Source organism: Anabrus simplex, chromosome 1 (genome assembly GCF_040414725.1).
Source record: "Anabrus simplex isolate iqAnaSimp1 chromosome 1, ASM4041472v1, whole genome shotgun sequence".
Classification (NCBI taxonomy): domain Eukaryota; kingdom Metazoa; phylum Arthropoda; class Insecta; order Orthoptera; family Tettigoniidae; genus Anabrus; species Anabrus simplex.
Genome location: NC_090265.1, coordinates 398,347,508 through 398,373,967, shown reverse-complemented (window position 1 = coordinate 398,373,967; position 26,460 = coordinate 398,347,508). Strand labels below are relative to the sequence as shown.

The 26,460-nt window shown below is 37.2% G+C and overlaps 1 protein-coding gene across 1 annotated transcript in view; it reads right to left on the bottom strand.

Annotated features, from left to right (window-relative positions):
- LOC136869499 (transmembrane protein 145) overlaps positions 1–26,460 on the bottom strand; it is a 139,555-nt gene that overhangs the window by 89,163 nt on the left and 23,932 nt on the right. Inside the window, exon 5 of the mRNA XM_068227122.1 lies at positions 25,227–25,421. Coding sequence (XP_068083223.1) covers positions 25,227–25,421 — 195 coding nt within the window. The remainder of the gene's footprint in view (positions 1–25,226; positions 25,422–26,460) is intronic.

The following is a 26,460-nucleotide window of genomic DNA, read 5'->3' as shown; positions in this document are numbered from 1 at the left end:
CACTACGAGCTCGTCTCATGGAGATATTTTGAGCACCTATTTTTAAATCTTCCATGGTTTGACATCCCTCTGATCTCCTGCTGAAGGAAGTTCTTCTATTCACGGCTGGCCACAACAGTGAAGGAGGTTGAGGATTTATATTTAGGAATAGCAAGCAATGTCGAGTTCAGCGTCCTGATGTTTTTACCATGGTGTTCAGAAAGGCTATGAAATCATTCATACAGGTAAGTTGGGGATTGTAAGGTAATGGATTTGGTGCAATGAAGTCAGGTTATGCAGCAAGCGTCTGTCTTTGAGTTGCAGCCAACCGAGGTCAACGTAAGACTGGGTGACATGATCTCAAAATTTCAAATTACATATCAATCTTACACAGGCATTCTGTGTACAGTGTAGTTTATGCCGAAGTTTGGCTTTCGCGTCTTTGTAAACGTCACAATAATCGAATATTGGAAGAATGAGGGTTTCGACTAGGTTTTTCTTTAAACTGAATGGGAAAGTAAATTTGAAATTGTTTAAAGTGTGCAACATGGCAAAAACTTGTCTACTCACAGATATTGTCTGATCCGTCCACGAGAGGTGCTGGTCAATGATTACTCCCACATTTTTTATGCTCTTACAAAAGGGCAAAGCTTGGTTTTGAAGTCGTGCGTCAGGGATGGGCATGCGGTAATTACTGGAAATAAGTCTTGGGTGGGCAATTGCTATGGTTTGGGATTTTTTTTGGGTTTAAAATATGTCCATGATGGGAAGACCATGTTAATCCATGTTAATTTGCTCGATAGCTGTCAAAACATCTGTTGGTTTTGCATGAATGTACAATTGTAGTTTTCAGCATAAATGTGATGTTTACAAAGTGCCAGCTGTTTAGCTATGTTGTTGATATAGACAGAAAATAGCAAAGGACCTAGGGTTGACCCTTGGGGGGACACCTGTTTTCACAAATTGCATGAAGGAAAGGTACCTCGATGTTGACGTTCGTGTAAACATAATTTTGTTTTTGTAAAAGCTCCACTGCAGGTTGCGACCTTCAAGGAACTAACTTCTTTGACACCACTCTCTCCACAGCCAGTTCTTACTTGGCGGGACCAAGGCTCAATGTCATCATATATATTACAGAAAAAAGTTATCAAATATCAACAAAAAAATTTAATAGCTTCAATAAAGTTGATGACACAACCCTACTACGGTGTCTTAGCAGGCAGAGAGGTAATACTCCAACGTGGTGCATCCCAGGTGACTGATGAGGGGGTCCTCACCGGTTTACCGGCGGACTTGAGCAAAATAAAATTGCTCTCATGGACCAAACACTCTCCACAATCTCATTTTTCATCATATTATATTTCATTCATCACCTTTCCAGATCACATCTGGAATTGTAAACCCTGACCACGGTCAGACTCTTGATCATTGATCAGACAATCAACCTAGTATGAGGAGTCTTCTATTGAAACAATCCACCAGTTTGGGCAGCTATTATATAATCATCCAAGCGAAGACACCATTCGGATATGGTGGGGTGTCAGATAGAAGATAAAGGCGAGTCAGAGCACCTAGAGACATAATGAACAATCACGCAGACTAACCAAACTAAGAATGTACTTAAGTTCAACAAGCCAGGGAAGTTCTCATATTTGGCAACATTAAATATCAATTCATTGATGAAGGTTGGTAAGGTAAAGCATCTAATTGATATTTTGGATCAACACAAAGTTGTGATCACAGCTCTTCAAGAATTACATAATACTGATCAGAACCCAATTGAATCAGATGGGTATCATCTCTATAAAGGACCTCCAGGTGAAAGAGTTATGAGGAATATTCCTCAATTCGGAGTTGGTTTCTTGGTACACAACAGAATTCTAGATTCCATTAAGTTATTGATTTTTCCTGAAATTCACCACGAGTAGCATTGTATTTATTTATTTATTTATTTATTTATTTATTTATTTTATGCCTTGGTATGTGGCGAAGTTAGGGCTCACGGCCCTCTCTTACATTGTTACATTGTTAATGATTAGAGTGGAAAACAAGATATTGTACCGGTTACGACCTGTACAAGAGTATTTTTTGAGTATAAATGACATTTAATTATCACGCGTGATGTTCTGAGCACGCCTGGTTTGTTTACCGTCAGTGGGGCAAGCAAGCGAGTGAAGGACAGCTGTGAGCTGTGACGTAGCCACAGGGGCTAGCTAGACCGCCCACTCGTCACACCACGTGTTCCCAGCCTGGACTCGTATATTCTAGATTCCACATCACATCTTCCCGAATGTTCGACGGGAAAAATTTTGTAACTCCCGTAATAATTATGCTAGTGGCTTGAGCGATATGTCATCTTGTTTGGGATCACCTGAACGTCGCAATGCTCGGGTTTCAAGTAAATCCATCGAGGGATTTAGGAGATATTCAGTCAAGCCGTATTGTGACGTAGACGCCCCGGATCGAATAAAAGGAGGGCCCACTGTAGCTTGTTCACTCAGTTACAGCTGAGTAGTCAGCGTGGACACTCTCGCTGCTGCTTTCGTCGTGTAGTGACAGCCCCGACGAGGAACTCTGTAATTTTCTAAGTATTCATAAAGTGAACTTGTATTTTCTTCGACTGTAGGAGAAAGAATTCTTCCAAGTATTCTCAAGTGGACTTGCAATATTTCGAGTGTTAAAGAACATTTTCTAAGTCTTCATAATTGAACTTACAATATTTACGGGTTTTCAAGACTGGAATTTTTCCAATTATTCATGAAATGGACTTGTATTATTTACGTGTGCTAAATTCATAATTGGACTTGTATTATTTACGTGTGTTAAAGAACGAATTCTTCATAAATTGAACCTGCAATATTTGCGAGTGTTAAGAGACTCATTCCTCTAATAAACAGTGATTTATAAACTTTGCTAGTGATGATCTCTGAATGTGCTCTAAGTTCCCGTAAGCATAAATTTGTGATTTTGCGGGTACTGGTTCAAAGACTTACAAACTTTGCCGGTGATGAAGTCTAACTTCATTCAACGTCTTTAAAACAAATTTAGGATCTCACCTGTGTTTATTCAGAGACTTGGATACCTTGCCAGTGATAGACTATAAATTTATTCATGTGGAGGGACTTATGTTTTTTGTCCATGTTCATTCAAAGACTTGTACATTCGCCAGTGTTGATTCAAAGACTTATAAATTTTGCCAGTGATAGACTGTAAATTTATTCATGTGGATGGACTTGTGTTTTTCGTTCATGTTCACTCAAAGACTTGTACATTCGCCAGTGTTGATTCAAAACTTGATAAATTTCACCAGTGATGAACTTTAAATCTATTCAGATTTTCATGTGGATGGACTTATGTTTTTCGTCTGTGTTCATTCAAAGACTTGTACCTTCGTCAGTGATGAACTTTAAATTTGGTTATAGTTTCATGAGAAGGGACTTGTGGTTTTTTTTGCCAGTATTTATTCAGAGACGAAGACTTTCCTAGTGGTGAACTCTGAAATTATTTATTTTCCTCGTATACAGAGACATATCATTTTACGAGTGTTAAATTTTGAAAGTCTTGACGAATAATAACCAGTGACTTCGCTAATAGGTTAATCACCCAAGGTTTTTATGAACTCAGATTTATCAGTACTGCGAGTGACCTTGGAGACATCATCCTCTCAGTCACATTGGACTGAGGTAGTAAATGATTATCTGCAACATCACCAGGATCATCGGGGTTCAACCTGGGCCTCGAAAGTTCGAGGCATCTCTACCTTCTACCAACCCAGACAGTCCAGCCGCTTCTGTACGGAGTCCCTGGAATGTTCTGGAGCGTGATCCAACCTGCCCGGCTTGGTGAACTGGAGAATCCAAGCCATATTATAGGACTATGTGGAAGACAACTTATATCTACCTGGAGGTGATGTGCAATTTCATGACTTATATGAATAAACTCATGTTCAGTCAAAGTCAAAGTTTTCTTGTAGATAGGACCCTACCTCCTGTACCGAGCCCTAGTTACTAGTCACCCAGTTTTTGCCCTGAGAACTATATACTTGCTTACTTTAAAATATAATCTGAGAGTCGGGCTCTTTTACCGGTACAATATATATCTATATATATAAAATAACTTGTCCTGACTGACTGACTGACTGATTCATCATCGCCGAGCCAAAACTACTGGACATAAAGAAATGAAAGTTTGGGGATATATTCATATTAAGATGTAGGTGCTCGCTAAGAGAGGATTTTTTGATATTCCGTCGCTAAGGGGGTGAAAAGGGGGGTGAAATTTTAAAAAGAGTGTATCTATATCTCAAAACTTTAAAAGTTTACAGATGTAAAAATCGGTATTTAGAATCTTCTTTTAAAATAAGGATACACGTATTTTTTTGTTTTCTGAAAACCCCAATAGGAGGGGTGAAAAAGGGTGAAAATGGGGAAAAATGGGTTGAATGCCTTCAATCAGGATACCGGTACTTATATCTCAGAAACTGAAGATATTACAGACCTGAAAATTGGTACTTTTGATCTCTTTTAAAAATAAAGAAACACGTATTTTTTGTTTTTGGAAAATCCAATTAATGGGAGGGTGAAAAGGGGGTGAATTTTTAAAATGAGTGAATCTATATCTCCAAACTTTTAAGGTTTGCAGATGTAAAAATTGGTATTTAGAATCTTCATTAAAAATAAAGAAACACGTATTTTTTTGTTTTCGGAAAATCGCAATAGGAGGAGTGAAAAGGGGTGGAAAAAGGGTTGAATGCCTTTAATGAGGCTACTTATATCTCAGAAACTGAAGATATTACAGACCTGAAAATCGGTGTTTGGGATCTCCTTTAAAAATAAAGAAACACGTATTTTTGGTTTCTGGAAAATCCAATTAAGGGAGGGGGTGAAAAGGGGGTAATATTTTAAAATGAGTGTATCTATATCTCAAAACTTTTAAAGGTTATAGATGTGAAAATTGGTATTTAGAATCTCCTTTAAAAATAAAGAAACACGTATATTTTGTTTTCGGAAAATCCTAATAAGAAGGGAAGAAAAGGTTGAAGAAGGGGTCGAATGCTTTTCATGAGTCTACTTATATTTCAGAACCTGAAGATATTACAGACTTGAAAATTGGTATTTGGGATCTACTTTAAAAGTAAGGAAACACGTATTTTTTCGTTTTTGGAAAATCCAAATATTGGGGGTGAAAAGGGGGGGGGTGAATTTTTTAAAATGAGTGTGTCTACATCTTAAAACTTTAAAATTTACAGATGTAAAAATTGGTAGTTAGAATCTCCTCTAAAAATAAAGGAACACATATTGTTTTTGTTTCCTGTAAATCCCAATAGGAGGGGTGTAAAAGGGGGAAAAATGGGTTGAATGCCTTTAATGAGGATACATATATCTCAGAAACGAAAGATATTACAGAACTGAAAATTTGTATATGGGATCTCCTTTAAAAATAAAGAAACACATATTTTTTAGTTTTTGGAAAATCCAATTAATGGCGGTTAAACAGGAGTGACAAATTGGGGTGAATTTTTTGAAAGACTATATCTACAGAATATCTTGGAATCGTAAAATGTTACAGACGTAAAAAGTGGGTGTTTGGAATCTCCTGTAAATGTAAAGAAACATAGGTGATTTGTTTTTGGAAACTCCACTTAAGGGGAACTCAAAAGGGGTGAAATTTTGAAATGAGAATTTTTACAGTATATCTAAAAAACTTAACATGTTACAGAAGTGAAAAATGGTATTTTTTTTATCTCTATTAAACATAAAGAAACGTGTATTTTTAGTTTTCGGAAATATCACCTGGGTGGAGGGGGGGGGTAAAAGTGACTGAAAAATGATGTTGAATTCTTTTAATTAGGCTACTGATATATCAAAAATGCAGATTTTACAGACGTGAAATTTGATATTTTCAATCTGCTTTAAAAGTAAAAATACACGTATTCTCTAAAAATCCAATGAAGCGGGGGGGGGGGGGTGAAAGAATTGAAAAATTAATTGGCTTAATTGTATGAGAATACATACATCTAATAAAAACTAAAGTTATTACAGATGTGAAAATTCGTATTTGGATCTCCTTTAAAAACAAAGAAAAACGCGTTTTGGGCGGGAAACCATCTTGAAGGGCGGGAGTGTAAAGGAGTTGAATTCCTTTCATGAGGACACATAAATCAAAAACTGAAGAAGTTAGAGTCGTGATAATTGGTATTTAGAAGATCCTTTACTATTAAAGAAACAAGTATTTTTTTCGGGAAAGTTCACTTAGGGGGGGGGGGGGAGTGAGTAGTGTGAAATGAAGTGAAAAAAGTAAATTATTTTTATGGGGATACTTATATCTCAAAACTGAAGGTAATAGACGTGAACATTGGTGTTTGGAATCTCCCTTAAACATAAAGAAACAAGTCTTCTTTTAATTTTTTTGGGAGGGGGGGTGGCGGTAAATAAACTTAACGGCGGTGGGGTGTAGAAGGAGATGAGACCAATTGATTTTACTGTTATTAATGTACTTATAAGGATCCTCCGTTGCTCAGGCGCCACCGCTCCGGCCTCTCAAAGCTGGGTTCCGTGGTTCAAATCCCGGTCACTCCATGTGACATTCGTGTTGGACAAAACGGAGGCGGAATAGGTTTTTCTCCAGATACTCCGGTTTACCCTGTCATCAGCCATTTCAGCAACACATAATAATAATAATAATAATAATAATAATGTTCCGGACCGTCGTCAAATGTGCGGACCGCGCTGGCAACGGCTCCTGGACGGGTAATGACTAAGAATGCAGTCCGGCGCGGGTTCAGTGCCGCCAAATCACCCAATATGACACCACGCCGGATCTCCTGAAGGATTTTATCCATATTAAAAATGATTAACGGAAAAGATGGCAAAGATTTACGGACCCAACTGACCAGGAGGAATACCTGAGCCTAGCCCGGGAAGTACGAAATCGATTGTTGGAAAGGAATATTGAATAATGGGAGGAAACGTGCTGTAAAATAATAGAAAACGAGTCAGATCGGGAATTTTGGAGGATTCTCGCAGAAAACGAGTCAGATCGCGAATTTCGGCGGATTATATATCTAAAACAATAAGCATTCAATTATAAATTTCAGTATAATACCGTAGCGAAGCACGGGTATCTTGCTAGTCTATATATATAAAATAGCTTGTCCTGACTGACTGACTGACTGATTCATCATCGCCGAGCCAAAACTACTGGACATAATGAAATGAGATTTTGGGGATACATTCATATTAAGATGTAGGTGCTCGCTAAGAGAGGATTTTTGGATACTCCGTCGCTAAGGGGGTGAAAAGGGGGGTGAAATTTTAAAATGAGTGAATCTATATCTCAAAACTTTGAAAGTTTACAGATGTAAAAATTTGTATTTAGAATCTTCTTTAAAAATAAGGAAATACGTATTTTTTTGTTTTCAGAAAATCCCAATAGGAGGGGTGAAAAAGGGTGAAAAAGGGGTTGAATGCCTTTAATCAGGATACCGGTACTTATATCTCAGAAACTGAAGATATTACAGACCTGAAAATTGGTACTTTTGATCTCTTTTAAAAATAAAGAAACACGTATGTTTTGTTTTTGGAAAATCCAATTAATGGGAGTGTGAAGAGGGGGGGTGAATTTTTAAAATCAGTGTATCTATATCTCAAAACTTTGAAAGTTTACATATGTAAAAATTGGTATTTAGAATCTTCATTAAAAATAAAGAAACACGTATTTTTTGGTTTTCGGAAAATCCCAATAGGAAAGGTGGAAAGGGGTGAAAAATGGGTTGAATGCATTTAATGAGGATACATATATCTCAGAAACTGAATATATTACAGACCTGAAAATTGGTGTTTTGGATCTCCTTTAAAAATAAGGAAATACGTATTTTTTTGTTTTTGGAAAATCCAATAAATGGGGAGGTGAGAGGGGGTGAATTTTTAAAATGAGTGTATCTATATCACAAAACTTTTAAAGTTTATAGATGTAAAAAATTAGTATTTAGAATCTCCTTTAAAAATAAAGAAACAAGTATATTTTTGTTTTTGGAAAATCCGAATAGAGGGTGGAAAAGGGTGAAAATGTGTTGAATGCCTTTAATGAGGCTAATTATATTTCAGAACCTGTAGATATTACAGACCTGAAAATTGGTATTTGGGATCTACTTTAAAAAATTAAGAAACAGGTATTTTTCGTTTTTGGAAAATCCAAATAATGGGGGGTGAGAAGGGGAGTGAATTTTTAAAATGAGTGTATCTACATCCTAAAATTTTAAACGGTTACAGATGTGAAAATTGGTATTTTGAATCTCCTTTAAAAATAAAGAATCATATTTTTTGTTTTCGGAAAATCCCAATAGGAGGGGTGTTAAAGGGTGAATAATGGGCTGAATGCCTTTAATGAGGATACATATATCTCAGACACTGAAGATATTACAGAACTGAAAATTTGTATATGGGATTTCCTTTAAAAATAAAGAAACACGTATTTTTTGTTTTTGGAAAATCCAATTAATGGCGGTTAAACAGGAGTGACATATTTGAGTGAATTTTTTGAACGACCTTATCTACAGAATATCTGAGAAACGTAGAATTTTACAGACGTAAAAAGTGATATTTGGAATCTCCTGTAAATGTAAAGAAACATAGGCAATTTGTTTTTGGAAACTACTCTTAAGTGGAACTAAAAAGGGGGTTAAATTTTAAAATGAGAAATTATACAGTATATCTCAAGAAACATAACATGTGACAGAAGTGAAAAATGGTATTTTTATCTCTATAAAAATAAGGAAACATGTATTTTTAGTTTTCGGATATAGCATTTGGGTGGAAGGGGGGGATAAAAGTGACTGAAAATGGTGTTGAATTCTTTTAATTAGGCTACTGTTATCTCAAAAATGAAGATGTTACAGACGAGAAATTTGATGTTTGGAATCTGCTTTAAAAGTAAAGAAGCACGAATTCTTGGAAAATCCAATGAATGGGGAGGGGGGAGGTGAAAGAATTGAAAAATTAATTGAATTAATTGTATGAGAATACTTACATCTAATAAAAACTAAAGTTGTTAGGGCCTACAGACGTGAAAATTGGTATTTGGATCTCCTTTAAAGACAAAGAAAAGCCCGTTTTGTGGGGGATCATCGTGGGAGGCATGAGTGGAAAGGAGTTGAATTCCTTTCATGAGGACACATAAATCAAAAACTGAAGAAGTTACAGTCATGATAATTGGTATTTAGAAGATCCTTTACTATTAAAGAAACAAGTATTTTTTGCCGGAAAATTCACTTGAGGGGGGGAGTGTGAAAGTGAAAAAATTGAATTATTTTAATCTGAAAACTGAAGGTAATAGACGTAAACAATGGTATTTGGAATCTCCTTTAAACATAAAGAAACACGTCTTCTTTTACTTTTTATTGGGGGGAGGGGGGTAAATAAACTTAACGGCGGTGGGGTGTAAAAGGAGTTGAGACCAATTGATTTTACTGTTCATAATGTATTTATAAAGAGTGTCCGTTGCTTAGGCGGCCACGCGGCGGCCTCTCACAGCTGGGTTCCGTGGTTCAAATCCCGGTCTCTCCATGTGACATTCGTGCTGGACAAAACGGATGTGGGACAGGTTTTTCTCCGGATACTCCGGTTTTCCCTGTCATCATTCATTCCAGCAACACTGTCCAATATAATTTCATTTCATTTGTCATCCATTAATCATTGCCCCAGAGGAGTGCGACAGGTTTCGGCTGCCGGCACAATTCCTATTGTCGCCGCTAGATGGGGGCTTTATTCATTCCATTCATGACCCTGTTGAATGACTGGAAACAGGCTGTAGATTTTCGATGTACTTATTCTGATCATAAACCGTTCATTTTTAATCTTTCCTTGGTTCATTTTCAAGAACCATCTTTCCCTTCGGAGAACGTTCTTAGATTACAGTACCTTCTCCTGGCATAAATATATAAATTTAAACACATTTGAAATAAACGATAGGAATGAGATTGTCCGTCAAATTGTTCACCTCTCATAATAAGGTCAATAATGCACGGAAGTATGTCATTCGTATGGCCAGAAATCCCCCACCCTGAAGATGGTTTTCCGTGGTTTCCCATTTTCACACCAGGCAAATGCTGGGGCTGTACCTTAATTAACGCCACGGCCGCTTCCTTCCAACTCCTAGGCCTTTCCTATCCCATCGTCGCCATAAGACCTATCTGTGTCGGTGCGACGTAAAGCCCCTAGCAAAAAAAAAAAATAAATAAATAAATCCCCCACACTTGCCTACGCGCGACAATGGTGCTGGTCACATTCTCAACAATGACAATGGCAGCAGATGTAATTTACCGCCAAGTAGCGGTCTTGCATCTTGCTCTTGGGTCCAGAACATCTATAATAATAATAATAATAATAATAATAATGATGTTCTGGACCGTCGTCAAATGTGCGGACCGCACTGGAAACGGGTCCTGGACGGGTAATGACTAAGAATGCAGTCCGGCTGCGGGTTCAGAACCGCCAAGGCACCCAAGACGACACCACGCCGAATCTCCTGAAGGATTTGGTCCATATTAAAAATGCTTATAGGGAACGATGGCAAAGATTTAGGGACGCAACTGACCGGGTGGAATACCTGGAACTAGCCCGGGAAGTACGAAATCGATTGCTGGAAAGAAAGATTGAAAAATGGAGGGAGACTTGCCGTAATCTATTAGGAAACGAGTCAGATCACGAATTTTGGTGGATTCTCACAGAAAACGAGTCAGATCGCGAATTTCGGCGGATTATATATCTAAAACAATAAGCATTCAATTATAAATTTCAGTATAATACCGTAGTGAAACACGGGTACCTTGCTAGTACATTGATAAATGTTCATGCACCAACAAATGATGAAAACAGAACTGACAGGGGTGAACAGATCAATTTTGGGATGAACTTGACCAATTGGTAACGAATATACCTGATACTAATATTAAAATTTTACTTGGAGATTTCAATGCAAAGATTGGACGAGAAAGGAGAATTCTTGTAGTGGTGGGGCAATGGCCAGCACATAAATGGACAAACAAGAATGGTGAATGGTTAATTAAATTTTATATTGACCATGGACTAATTTTGGAGACGACAAGGTTTACAAGAAAACCACATAAATTAGTGACATGAAAATGTCCTAATGTTAAGTTAGGTCTCAGATAGATCATGTGGCCAAGAATCATAAATTTCATAAAGATTTAGCATTATTGGCAAATAGTATTGAAGAAGCTAAATTTCATAAACAAAATTTATAATGTAAAGGTTCTTCATGCTGTTGCTGTTGATTCAGATCATTACATTTCAAAGATTAAAATCAAATTAATTCCTAAAAGGAAAAATAAATTGTAAAACATTAGGAAAAGAATGTATGATCCTAGTTCAGTCATTTAATAATCCAGTATACTTTGAGAAATCCATAACGCTTTTAAGTGTCAACTTGGGGACCACTGTTTGCAAACTAAAAGCCTTAGCAAAAGAAGTTGCTCCCATTAAAAAATGAAAAACACATGCATGGTGGAATGAATGTGATATAGCAATACTACGCTGGTAAAAGCTTGGTTGAATGACCAGCAACAAAAAACTGAAAGTTCTAGAGAAGACTTAATCAATGCTAGACGATTAACGGCTAAAGAAATCACGAGGGTTAAAAGGAACCATCAGATGGAAACATTAAAATCTATTGATGAAGCTTTCACTCGCCATAAAACAAGAGACTATTATAGGACATTTAAACAATACCAAATAAATTATGCTCCCCCTACTCTTCTGATGAATGATACGAACAGAAAGGTACCCCATAATGATTATGACTAGGGCTCGGATTCGAGCATATTAGCATATTTTTTTCCTGAATAGTACACACTGAAAGAAGCCTTTCAGTGGTATTTTCATCTCTCTGAGACCAACAGAATTTTAATTTATCGAGCACATAAATGCATGTAACTGTGGTTTTCAGAATAGAAGCATATAATCGCATATTCTTGTGGTTTTCGTCTAAATAGTTTGTTTTTCTTTGAATCCTCCACAATTTCGGGCCCTGACCATCCTTAAGGTTTGAAAACAGAAATAATTATTGAAGAGCCTATCTGGTGCAAATAATAGAACCGCAGGTCTTTAACCTTTAGTGAGATCATTCACACACCCTAATTGGCCTCTGCCGGATTAGAGTGCAACTCGTCAGATAAGCTCTGGAGGCAGTGGCGTATCCTGGAATCTCCACTGAGGCATGCAACTAGTAACCATGCAGTTAACACAATGTATTAAGTAAATTTCAATTCTACTCACCCTAATTACATGTAGGTGAACTCGAGCCAAACAGTTTTACTGTAAGTTTCTGGATTGAACGTGCGTACACAATTCTTGTTTTCTGTTTTTAAATTTACGAGGGTCTGCCTCTGTGGTGTAGTGGTTAGTGTGATTAGCTGCCACCCCCGGAGGCCCGAGTTCACTTCCCGGCTCTGCCACGAAATTTGAAAAGTGGTACGAGGGCTGGAACGGGGTCCACTCAGCCTCAGGAGGTTAACTGAGTAGAGGTGGGTTCGATTCCCACCTCAGCCATCCTCAAAGTGATTTTCCGTGGTTTCCCACTTCTCCTCCAGGCAAATGCCGGGATGGTACCTAACTTAAGCCCACGGCCGCTTCCTTCCCTCTTCCTTGTCTATCCCTTCCAATCTTCGCATCCCCCGCAAGGCCCCTGTTCAGCATAGCAGGTAAGGCAACCTGGGCGAGGTACTGGTCATCCTCCCCAGTTGTATCTGCAGACCCAGAGTCTGAAGGTCCAGGATACTGCCCTTGAGGTGGCAGAGGAGGGATCCCTTGCTGAGTCTGAGGGAAAAGCCAATCCTGGAGGGTAAGCAGATTAAGAGGAAGAAGAAGAAATTTACGAGGGAAGGTAGAGGTCTCCCGGCTTTAACTATTTGAATCTTTTCATCAAACAAAAGGCCAGTAAATGGCTTTTCAAACTGATTTACAATTACATCCATTTTAAGCTCATCCATCGTTAATACCACATGTGCGCAAAATAATTATTGAAAAGCCTATCTGGTGCAAATAATAGAACCGCAGGTCTTTAACCTTTAGTGAGGTCATTCACACACCCTAATTGGCCTCTGCCGGATTAGAGTGCAACTCATCAGATAAGCTCTGGAAGCAGTGGCGTATCCTGGAATCTCCACTGAGGCATGCAACACCGAAAACGACGAATAGCACAGGAACGGCACACACAGAACGAACTCACTAATCAGCAAAACACACAATGAATTAACTCACTAGTTAGCCACAACTCAAGCACGGGAGGTAAGTCACCCCAGTGGCATTGGTCAGTTTCGTGACGTTGGGTTCTCGCTGGGGGATAATCTGTGGGTCCCATTCACTGTAAACATGCCGACTTTCTCCAAGTTGCTAACAGATGGCAGAGGGTAGCACGGGTATGGGGTGACAAATTCTGACCAAGTTTCAATTGCAGCGACATCGTTCGGAGGGTTTCAGAACTACGTCTGCCACTGAATGCAATTTTAAGATTGAATGCCTTACATCCTTAACTCTTCCATTTGCTGTCCCTTTCTTCCTAGAGTGGAGTAGACGGCGAGACTACACCAGCACCACACTTAGTCAAGCAGCAACGGAACTAGTACAGTTGCGCGGACCTTTTGAACTTCTGAGAGATGAAATCGTTAATATTTGACTTGAAACAACCTAAAATCGTACATCAGACAGTTCTTGGTGTTATCATAACGCATGCAATTAATGCCTTGCATTCAAGGAGAATACGCTCCTGTCTGGAATCCTTTCACTTTGAAATGTGAGGTATTTAGTGGTGTGCCTATTTTGGGAACCAGTATTGTTTAAGTGGCTTTTCCCATGAAGTGGTGGAAGATCTGACCCGGTCAAGTGAAGTTTCTGCATTCTACTCTCAGTTCTCAGTTCGCAATCGTATCCGTACTCGTATCGAGTTCTTGTGATTTCTAAATACGCGATGCCTAAAGTTAAAGAATCTCTGAGTTTACTCCGACTATGTGCAAAAGAAGACCCTGACTCATTTTCTACTGACGGGAAAATTATTTTCAGCAAAATTTGCGAAAAAGAAGTAAGTCCTTATTGACATTTTCACATCTACGTTCTTAAAGATATTACTGGTCAAACAGTTGAAATTTCAATAAGCTGTATGTGCAGCATACGGTGCCTACCTACTAGGTAAGTAGAGAGAAGAAGAATTCAAAGTGTAGACCCGTTAGATCCTCAGATTTTACATTTCCAAGGCAGAAATTGACATTTGGATTTGCTGGTTTTTGATGGGATCGTTGAGAGTGTGCTCGTATTTCTACTGCAATATTTGAAAATAATTTCATAGTCCACAATGCTTTATTCTTGTTCATTCCATGTATTTTTTCTCACTTATGCGTACCTACCTATTTATTTTCAGACCAAGTTTTCAAAGGGTTTTCAATTTTCCCAACATAAAGCCACAAGTGGGCACCCAGCAAAAGTCGAAGAATTTAAAAAAAGGAAATCAAAGAAACAAGCGCTGATACAACCTTTGTTCAATCAGCAACAGCACGTGGACAAGTTCTCTTCCAGAGTTTGTACGGCGTTCTTAAGCGCCAACATACCCCTCTACAAGGTTGAACATGCTGAGATTAGAGCTTTCTTCAAGTACTTTGCGGGAAGAGAGTTGCCTCATGAGTCAACCCTACGTAAAAATGACGTTTCTTCAGAGTATGAAAAGGTATGAATTCATGCACGATTGCCGTATTCCGTATTCTCGTTTAAACAATTTAGAAATAATTTTAACGTAGATCTGGCTCTGTCGTAATGAAGGTAATCTCTCGATAATACCTTCATTCCATGAAGAATATTCATTCAGGTACTTTTTTCACCAGGTTCTACACGCAAGCAGGGACGACATCGGGAGCCACCCAATTTGGTTATCTATCGACGAGACCACAGACAGTTGTGGAAGACACATGGCCAACGTTATTGTTGGAGAACTCAGCCCCAGTGAACCAGGGAAGGGCCACCTAATTCTGTGCAGGAGGCTAGATGTGATAAACTATGGTACCATTGTCCGAACAGTGCAAGCAGCTCTGCGTAAGTATATTTTTGTTAATTTATATTTCGAGCGTTTTGTGAAAAAAAAAAAAAGAATAAGTACAGTTGGCTATAATTTCAATGCATTCTATGTATGCTCAGTGAAGACTCTGATAGTTCTGATAGTTAAATCTCTCTTATAGTTGTACGACATGTGAGAATCCCATTAACTGAACAGTTCACCCTTCATTTTATGCGTTCCTGTTTCAGGCTTGCTGTGGCCAACTTTTTCAGATGAGGAGGTAAACAAAGTATTTGCACTGGTGACTGACGCTGCTCCCTATGTGATTATGGCTGAGAAGAGTCTCAAGCTTTTCTACCCGAAGACTTGTCTTGCCCATCCAATGTACAGAGTTGCTGAGGCCTGCGCGAAAAATCGCCCAGCATCAACAGCGTCATCTCTTCATTAAAAATTTTTTTTGTCAAGGCTCCTTCTCACGTCCATGCCTTCAAGACGATGCATCCAGAGCTCCCTTTTACTCCCGAGCCCATATTGACACGATGGGGAACTTGGATCTTGGCTGCCTTGTATTACGCTGAAAATCATAGGGCAATTGAAGAGGTAAGACTATTTGAGATGTTTAAAATCTTTTCATTTTCAAGGTTTTCTCTATCATTCTTTTTATACCTTTTATGTTTACTCCATCATACGGCACTTTGTAATTTTCTCAATTATTCTCCTTGGCTAATGTTTTTCAATTACATTTTTTTCCAGGTGATCAATACGTTTGATGAGGCGGACAGCAAGTACATCGTGAAAGCTAAGGCTGCTTTTGAAAATGAAGGGCTTAATGCCATCCTTGACTTTCATAAAAGCCTACATGTGCATCATTCCTGAGGCCATCCTAAAGTTGGAATCGCAAGGGATGGAGTTGGTTGAAGTGGTCGCTACAATACAAGGAGTCATCCAAGAAGCTGACTCATGGTCTGGAGAGACTGAGAAAACCGTGAAACGAAAGTTGGAGTTCGTGCTGGCCCGAAATCCCGGTTGGAGTGCAGCGTTGGACTTGGAGAGGATGCTGTGTGGTGAGTCTGTACAGTCAGAGGATTTTCCGAACTACTCTGCACAAAAAGCAGCATCATTCTAATATTTACCTCTCGTGTCAGTTGACGTCGAAAGATTGTTCTCACCATTGAAACTTTTATTGACTGATTTAAGAAAATCATTCAAAACTGCAAACATAGAAAAAATTCTAGTTGTACAGAGCAATGCAGTTCTACTTCAATGACTCGCCTAATTCTGAACATTTTGTAAATGAACTTTTAAACTGTAACTTTTATAAGGAAATTTCCCATATATGTACTTGAAACTTGAATGCGAGTATATCACAATGTATCTTACATACAATTAGAAAATAAAACTCGTATATAAAGATAAGTTATTCGTTTTTTCATTTCACTTTCCTTTCTATAGTTTTAAACAGTGTTTTTTGAGCATATTCTGCATATTTAACCACATATAATGGGTTTTTCGAGCATATCTATTGAGCATATAATGGGTTTTACGAGCATATCTATCGAGCATACAACACTTGGTTTTCGAGCATATCTGGAGATTTTATCGAGCATATCACTCCAAGCCCTAATTATGACAATGCAATAATTTTGGCTGAATACTTCAAAACAATACTTAATAGTGAAGAACCTGAAGATTATTTTGAATTTGATCTGTATCCAAGAAATAAAACATCTCTGGAAAAGATCATACCACTGGTTTACGATGAAGTGCGTGCAACTACTGATTCACTCAAAAAATTTAAAACGGTGGGAGAGAATCAACTAGTAGCGGAACTTTGGAAGAATGTAAATGTACAGACTATTTGAAATTTACATAAACATCTTATTGACATATGGAATACACCGAAAAATTGCCTGAAGAATGGAATGTTGCAATTATACACCCACTACACAGAAAAGGCGATAGATCAGATCCTAGTAATTATCGAGGACTTTCTTTACTGGATATCACTTGTAAGATTTTATATTCCAGAATTCATGAACAACTTGATAGTAAATTTGGTGAATATCAGGGTGGTTTTCATCCAGGACAAAGCTGTCCAGATCAAATTATCAGTCTCAAATTGATTGTAAAATATCAAAGGATGAGGAGCAAAAATTCAGTGATCAAATTTGTTGATTTTCAAAAAGCTTATGACAGTATCCATAGTGAATCATTATTGCATATCCTTACCGAATTTAGTTTACATCGGAAACTTGTTAACCTTATTGCGGTCACTCTTAGGAATACAAAATCTAGAAATAGGTTCAGAAATGAAATCTCTGAGCCATTTGAAATTCATGCAGGTCTTCGACATGGAGATGGATTATCCTCATTGTTGTTTAATTGTGTGCTGGAAAAAATTATGCATGAATGGAATAAGGTATGTCCACCGACTGTTAAGAAATATTCGACTAATTTGTCTCTCACTTGCTGATGATTTAGCATTATTAGCAAATAGTATTGAAGAAGCTAAATTTCAAGTAGAGGAATTGGAACGATTAGCATCGAAGGTTGGGTTGAAAATTTCTTTTGAGTAAACAGAAATGATGCCATCTTTTCAAGTTGACACTTCACATATTATGTTAAATAATACTCAGAAAATAAAGGTTGTAGACAAATTTAAATTATCACTATTCATCACTATCATTTTGAAGTATTCAACCAAAATTATTGCATTGTCATAATCATTATGGGCCATCTTTCCATTCGTATTCTTCATCAGAAGAATAGGAGTATAATTTGCTTGGTATTCTTTATTTGAGATTATAACTTGGAATACTAATGAAAAAGCATCCATAGATATTGGAACTCAAAAACTGAGATGAGCACAACAAATTACCTGGCCGAGTTACAAGAAACAGTCTCTTTCAATTAATGATAAATTTCAACATCATTACTCCATCGTTAAGCTAGAAGCAATATATGCAAGTGAAACATTATTTAAACTGAATACCCAATCAACAACAAACAAACTACAGAAAGTTGATAGAAGAATTCTTCGGACAATTATTAATAAGAAACTCCAGGTTGATGGCCAGTGGAGACTTTTCCCAAATTCAGTACTTTACAAGGAAGTGAATCGATCACTGACACAATGCAAAAATGGAGGATTGCATTCTTTGGACACATATACTGCTTACCAAATACTAGACTCCTGAAACAACCTTTTGATTTCTTTTATAGTAAAACAAAAAATAATATGGTTTAAAGAAATACTAATGGATTTAGATTAATTGAAAATTACTAAATATCATTTTGAAAATAGAGAAAAGAAATGGGTTCTAAATAACAAGTACATAAGACTATCACTAAAAATATTGCAGCATAAGCAGTATATTATATCTGCAGAAGAACATTGCAAGATTGCAAGATGAAGAAGTTTTGGGAAAGGAAAAAGTTGTCAAGTGTTAAAAGCTGAACTTATTCTTTGAGGACTTTGTTTAATGTTTAATAGAATGGCACAATATTCCAAAAAATGTTATCAGATGAGCACTAATGAACAATACCAACAATATGTTTCCAACATACATGCTTTTACATTACCGTCCAACCATGCTTCTTTCTAAAGGAATATTCAAATCCAACATGATCGACTTTAACCACGGTTCCAGTTTTGTAACAATATACTTACGATAGTGACCATAACCACCTTTGAATGAACCAGCTGTTAAACCTTCAACCTAATGTTCATCCATAAAGTTGGAGAAGCCCCAATTCATGCTGTGATCAATCTCTAGCCAATATGTACACATTTGCATAAACTTTCATCCACACAATAGGATAAATCCGATCTACACTTTGGATGTTTTCTAGTCATTGTAAAATAAAATAATGGTTTTGCTTCCTTGTTCACAAATTTTGGTTTTTAGTTAATGTACATATTGTAAACTATGTAAATATCACCTAAAACACAACTTTGTAAGAAGCATAAGACCATTGTATTTAGTACCTTTTTTTTTTTTGCTAGTTGCTTTACGTTGCACTGACACAGATAGGTCTTATGGCGACGATGGGACAGGAAAGGGCTAGGAGTGGGAAGGAAGCGGCCATGGCCTTAATTAAGGTACAGCCCCAGCATTTGCCTGGTGTGAAAATGGGAAACCACTGAAAACCATCTTCAGGGCTGCCAACAGTGGGGTTCGAACCTACCATCTTCCGAAATACTGGATACTGGCCGCACTTAAGCGACTGCAGCTATTGAGCTCGGTCGTATTTAGTATTTAGTATTAATTTAAGTTTAGTATTAAGTTCCAATGTTAATAGATTTAAGACTTGACCTTAAGATTTGTATTAGGCTGAAGATGGCCAAAACTAGGGCGAAACATGTCCCTAACTAGTGTTTATAATTCATGTAGAATTTAATCACTACAAAATATAATTGTATTGAATAGGTGGACACAGTAATTTTATTCAAGAAAGAATTTTACGTATTATTACCTATTGTATTAAAAATAGCTAAGTCAATATGGTAACAAGTATTCATCACTTATAATACCAATTTAATTGTAATCTTTTATAGAATCCCTTCAAAAGTGGGGTCCTCCTTCTTCAATGCTCACTCTGCAATGACATGTGATTGCCTGCCGTACATGTGCTGTAGAGTGTATGCAGCTGCAAGCACTCGAGCGACAAGCTATTCCTTGGATTGCCTGTTGTCAATGTAGTATACTGTTCCATCACTCTGCTCTAAATGAACAAAAACATACTGCATGCTGTTCCAGCATAGACACTGCATTTGATGTCATGGTATGTTTAACAGAATACGTAATATTGATGGTTTTGAATAATGAGACTCATAATTAATCAATACCCTTACAAAACAGCTCTTGATTTTGTTAGTCAATACCATAATTCTTTTTTTTTTTTTTTTTTTTTTTTTGCTTTACGTCACACCACAACACAGATAGGTCTTATGGCGAAGATGGGACAGGGAAGGGCTAGGAATGGGAAGGGAGCGGCCGTGGCCTTAATTAAGGTACAGCCCCAGCATTTGCCTGATGTGAAAATGGGAAACCACGGAAAACCATTTTCAGGGCTGACGACAGTGGGGTTCGAACCTACTATCTCCCGAATACTGGATACTGGCCGCACTTAAGCGACTGCAGCTATCAAGCTTGGTATAATTAATTTCGGACCCATAATTATTCACCCAAAAAAAACAAAAAAAAACATATGTTTTGGTCTCTTCTATCATCCCTAGATGATGGAGTATTAAATTTTAATATGCCCTCTAGGTGCCACATCAAGAAGTTAGATCAACTCCATCTGATTTTCCTTAGGTTGACTTTTCACATGAAGTGAAGTGATTTTGTGAGGAATACTGATGTACTGTAGCGGGCAGACTTCACACATATAGAGGATATTCTTTTTACTAATAAACTGTGATGGGCAAGACACGGGGTCCAAATGAAGAATGAACATCAGCCAAAGAAGATCCTTTACAGTGAACTGAGGATGGGGAAAGAAAGGTTGGATGACAAAAGCTCCATAACCTCTCAGCGTGGGATGACTTTCACTATCTGGCTACCCTGTGCTGTGGGAGGAGTATAGCTCCAAGCATACTATGGGTGCAGGCTTTTAGTTAATCGGGCGTAAATGACAGGCGGTTCAATGAATTTTACCAAAATGTTCAGTTTGTTATTAGTGCATAAACACACAAACACCACATTTTACTGGAATTACCTAAGGTCAGTGAAGTGGAGGAATCTTCTGATGCTTTCAAATCGAACAAGAGATATGGCTGAACCAAATATAGGAGTAGCTAGTACCCATTATTTCGAGAAATTAAGATCTCAATACAGGTTTCTGACTATGCTCATTAACATACACAATGCTAAAACTACATACATTTCGTCCACAGAAACCGGTACACATTCATTTAACCTCGATGAGAATGGAAATAACATACCGTGTGACTGCATGTGATGTTGAGCATAAATATCTGCCTATTCTACTATCATTTTTAATGAAATCAACAGTAGAAAACAACTGAAAATTTTTCATACAGGATATAGGCAGTTCTTTGCAGTATTCTGAGACCCATAATCTGACGTAAAAATTTATCTTTGCCCTCTGTAATTAGCCATGTGTTCTGACAAAAAAACCACCATCAATAAAATTACGGCCAATATTTTCTCATGTATCAAAAGCAACTTCAATGTCACGATCACTACTTTCAATCTCAAATTCTATATCCTAATCCCTGTTTAACGAAACTAAACTTTCTGTACCATAATTTGGCAAAGCATTGTTAATTTTCAAATTCGTGATCACAAGAAAACGTTTAGTTGCCATGATGTCAACTAACTTGTTGGTTTTTCAGACGCGATATGTTAAATGTAATCGATAAAAACTCAATAGATATGCGCAACAAATGAAAGATCGATAATTCGTCTATAGATACATCTTATTACATTTGTAATAGTTCAAGAACTATTCGCTAGATAGAAGCACAAAGCAGCAGTTGCTACACGCATGCAATGTATGTCACTCCACGACAGAGAACGTTGGGGAGTCTGCGTGCAGTGTACGGCACTCCACGTTGAGTGGATAATAAACACATCCTGAAACTGAACATGAGTCACTGCAAGCTGAAGTTTGTTGAATTTGAGCACTTCACAAACAAATACAACATGAAGCTCACGTTCAAACTGAAGCCTTTGAAAATGAACGACTACAGAAGCTGGATGAAAAGTGAGATGAATAAAAAGTAGGCCCACACAACAGTTGCAGAGAACATCCTTTAATGTGTGGTTTGTTTACACCTCATCAACATGAAGATTAGACTCATCTATCATGCCTGAGTTTACCGAAAAAACAGGGACAATAATATAGTGCAATAGACACTATGAAAATAAACAGTGAAGAATTTGTATTGTGTTTTATTGTATTTTTAAACCACTGAGATCACTTTCAACTTCCATGTCATGTCCTATGTTCCTTGTCTTTTGTTACCTGTATCACCCCACTTTCTTATATTTATCAGGTATTTTCCTTATTCTGCACTTTCCACCTCCAGAAAGAATAATTCTTGAGAGTGCCCCCTTCAGTAGGTGTAATGGTTCCCATTCCTGATCGAGCTGCAAAGCATAAACAAGTTCATATGTAGAGTGTATGGAACTGTACTCTTACAGAAGATTGCATTTAGTGATGATACATTTCAATGTGTTCGTTCATGTGATGGCAGAATACAGGCTAATGAACAGCCTCATGCCCACATTGAGCATGAAGATGACAGCCCTAAATGAATGTTTGGTGTGCCCTTGCACATAATAAAATTATAGGCCCCTTTTCCTTTGTAAATGTAATGAAATGGCGTATGGCTTTTAGTGCCAGGAGTGTTCAAGTACAATTTTGTCTCGCCAGATGCAGATCTTTTGATCTGACTCCCGTAGGCGACCTGCACATCATGATGAGGATGAAATGATGATGAAGACAACACATACACCCAGCCCCCATGCCAGCAAAATTAACCAATTATGTTTAAAATTCCCGACCCTGCTAGGAATCGAACCCGGGACCCCTGTGATCAAAGGCCAGCACTCTAACCATTGAGCCCTGGAGCTGGGCTTTAGAGGATGGTTGCCTAGTTGTACTTCCTCTTAAAACAATAATCACCACCACCACCACCAGCTGGACTTTTCCTTTGTGAAGACTCCTGACATATCGAATACTTACCTTGACATGTCGTAATATTATATGCAGAGCCAAAAATTGAAGGTGAAGATGTCAACTTTCAATAAGATGGTGCTCTTCCACACTGTGATAGCATTGTTAATGAGTTTCTGGTTAAGGCAACACTCCGGAGATAAAAAGATATTTTTACCTAATGCATGAATTTTCACAAAACTTTGTGGGAATATCACCTACATAAAAGTAGAGATATCACGAACATTTCATTCATATACAATTAATAGTTTTTCCAAAAAAAAAAAAAATTAATTTTTAATTCCATTTTTTCCATGAAATTTAATTAACATGTTAATGTAAATTTGTAATTAGTTAGATAATACTTTTAAAAGCACTATGTATCAATTTTTCTGTACATAATTTATAAAAGGAGATATATCATACTAAAGATTGTGTAATTTTTATGTTCTAAAATTTTGGACTTAAAAATCTCTACTACTTGAAAAAATTCTGCAATCAAAAATTCCATATGCAGGTTTCTTAATATAGCTGTGATACATATACCATACACATTTTGTTACAATTGGCAGAATATTATGGGAGAAAAATGGGATTTAAGTGTAGAAATTACAATTGGCAGGAAAATTAAAGCAAAGTTCAAGTGATGTTTTCTTTCTGATTCATTGCCTAAAAGTCACCAGAAAGATATGTATTTCCTTCCCTTCCTTTTTTAGCAGCTTTTGTACGAATACTGGTAACTCTGAAAGCTTGTCTCTTCTTCTTCTTCTTCTTCTTCTTCTTCTTCTTCTTCTTCTTCTTCTTCTTCTTCTTCTTCTTCTTCTTCTTCTTCTTCTTCTTCTCCTCCTCCTCCAAAGAATGGAAAATAATTCACCTGCATTTTGTTTTTCACAATGCAACCTTTCCTGAGTCGAAGTTATAGGGATTGTAGTTTCTGTCATGTCAATATTGTTGGGTATAGGTGCAGGACTTACATGGCTTGAAGTTCATGTGACACTTTCCTGATGAGAACAATCTGATTCCGACAACATTTCATGATCTTTTATCCCTGATTTCTTCAATGGAGACTCCTGTTGGGTAATAGCTGATCCCCATCTCTTTGCTATCAAATGTTCAGCAATTCATCGCTTAGCTAAGGCTGATTTGTGTTCACGCATATTGTTTATTCCCTTGAATACAAGCTATCAATTGTTACAGCACACTATCTTTCAATAATAACAGTATCTTGATACGCAACTACAAGACGTTACTTGCGCGCGTACATCACAAAAGTAAACAGACTGGCTACCACCATAGAACCCACAAAAAAGATTAAACATACAAGAATAACAAAAACTTATAGTTGTCGGCACTATTGTAGTACCATCAGGAATACCAATACAAGCATAAAATGTTGCTCAATGAGAGTCGAGTACTGAAATGTTAGTCCGTAACAGGCTTTATAAATTCATTCAGAAATATGGTAGATCTTACAGCTTGAGTCAGTATAAATATTTCGGGAGGCAGGGGGGGATTTTGCCCCAGCCCATGGATGTGTAATTGCAAAGAACAGGCACATTCGATTGAATGGAAACATGACAATGACATCATTACCTAACAAAGCAGTTCAGCAGATGCCACGCCCATTTCTGCTGTGTGCAGACTAGCAAACAAAGCATTATTAAAGTGATAAATTGTTTAAATTCAACAAAATAACTTTGTGACAAGAAAGAAGAAACTCAATCCTTTCAATTTTAGTCATTTAAAAAAAAATTGCCAAAAGGACCAAAATATTGATTTTTATCTCCGGAGTAAGACATTTTGACAGTGGTGGATAGGAAGAGATGGATGGAAAGCATGGCCATCACAATTGCTGGACATGACATCTTTAGATTTTTACGTGTGGGGCTATGTGAAGTAGTAGGGATGTATACAGTGTTCAAGTCAATGACATTGATCATATGGAAGAGAAAATCAGAGAAGCTTTTGTGATACTAAGCTGGAACCCATACAAAGTAGTACATATCAGGATTTCTGCAGACAGGACCACCACACTGAAGTATAGCTGTGTCTGAGGATTGCTACTCAGTCTCTAATTTTCACAATCATCATCATCATTGTCATCGTCATCATCATCATCATATTATTATTATTATTATTATTATTATTATTATTATTATTGCTGCTGTTGCTGTTGCTGTTGCTGTTGCTGTTGCTGTGCAGTCTTCTGTTGAAGATTGATGATCGACATGGCTAATCCAATCTTAGAGTCTGCCACATCGAAAAGCGACACCATGTTCATCTCGAACCAGTCCCTCAGGTTTTTAAGCTAGGAGATTCTTCTTTAGCCAGATCTCTGTTGTCCTAAGATCTTTACTTACATCACCAACTGTAGGATCCTGTACTTTTCATTCTGCATCACATATCTGAAATATTTGATTTTCCACTTCTTGATGGAAAGCAGTATGTTGGTCTTCTTGTTTGGTTTTAATTTTCACTAATAACAAGAAATGTATTTTACATACCTTGGTAGAATTGCAGTTGCTGACAGCCAAATACCACCATCGCTCACGTGCCGTTCTAAAGGAAGCATCTCCCCGGCACTCCATTAACTCCTCATTAGAATCAAGAGATCCCTTTTTGAACTCACATACTGGAGTGCCTTTAGTGAGTGGAACTATTTGAGACTTGTTAAGGTACGACATTCTCTGTGTACATGTCTGAAACAAATGAAAGCCACAATCAATGGACAATAAAAAAGAATTCTGGATTTATACCAAGTCTTGTGGTGACTTTTTAAGCCAATAATAATAATAATAATAATAATAATAATAATAATAATAATAATAATAATAATAATAATAATAACCACCACCACCATCATCATCATCATCATCATCATAAAGTTTCTCACATCCTCAAAGTATGTCTTCCATGGTCTTGCTATTCCTTTCTATCCTAATAATTTTCCTTCAAACACATTTACTAGGAATTCATTATGTCTCAGGATAAGACCTACAAGTTTTTATCTTCCTTCTTTCCACATCCTTTATCAGACTCTGTTGCTCATTGACTTCCTTTAGAACATCTCAATTCATCCTTTTCTCAGTCCAGCATGTCCTCGTCATTTTCTTCCAAAGCAACATTTCAGTTGTTTCCAATGAATGTCTTTCCTTCTTTTCCAATAGTCCAGCTCTCACAACTGCAAAGTAGTACACTTCATACAAAGGTTTTTACTAAAGCCCTTCTTGTTTCTAAACTTACATGGGTATTTGTTAAAAGGCTAATTTAATTTTGAAAGGTTTGTTTAGCAAGAGCTATTCTTCTTTTGATTTCCTTGATGCATCTATTGACTTCAGTGAAACTGCTTCATACATAACAGAAATGTTGCACTTAATCTATTTCAAAATTTCCTATTCTTATGTTTGTATTAACTTCCCTGCCATCTTTGTTCACAACTAAAATTTTGGTTTTCTTACTATTGATTTTAAGTTTGTAATGTTTCAATGTATCACATAGAGCAGTCAACATTCTCTTTAATTCCTTCTCAGAGTTGGCTACTATGGAAATGTCATCAGCAAATCTAATACTGTGGATTCTTTTCCCATTTATCTTTTTTCCTTCCTTTCCTTTAAAATACATATTACTTCTTCAATAAACAAATCGTAAAGGTTTGGTGAGAGTGGACAACCCTGCTCACTCCTTTCTTAATCCTTGCCATTCTTGTACATCCATTCACCACTACATTTGTATACTGGT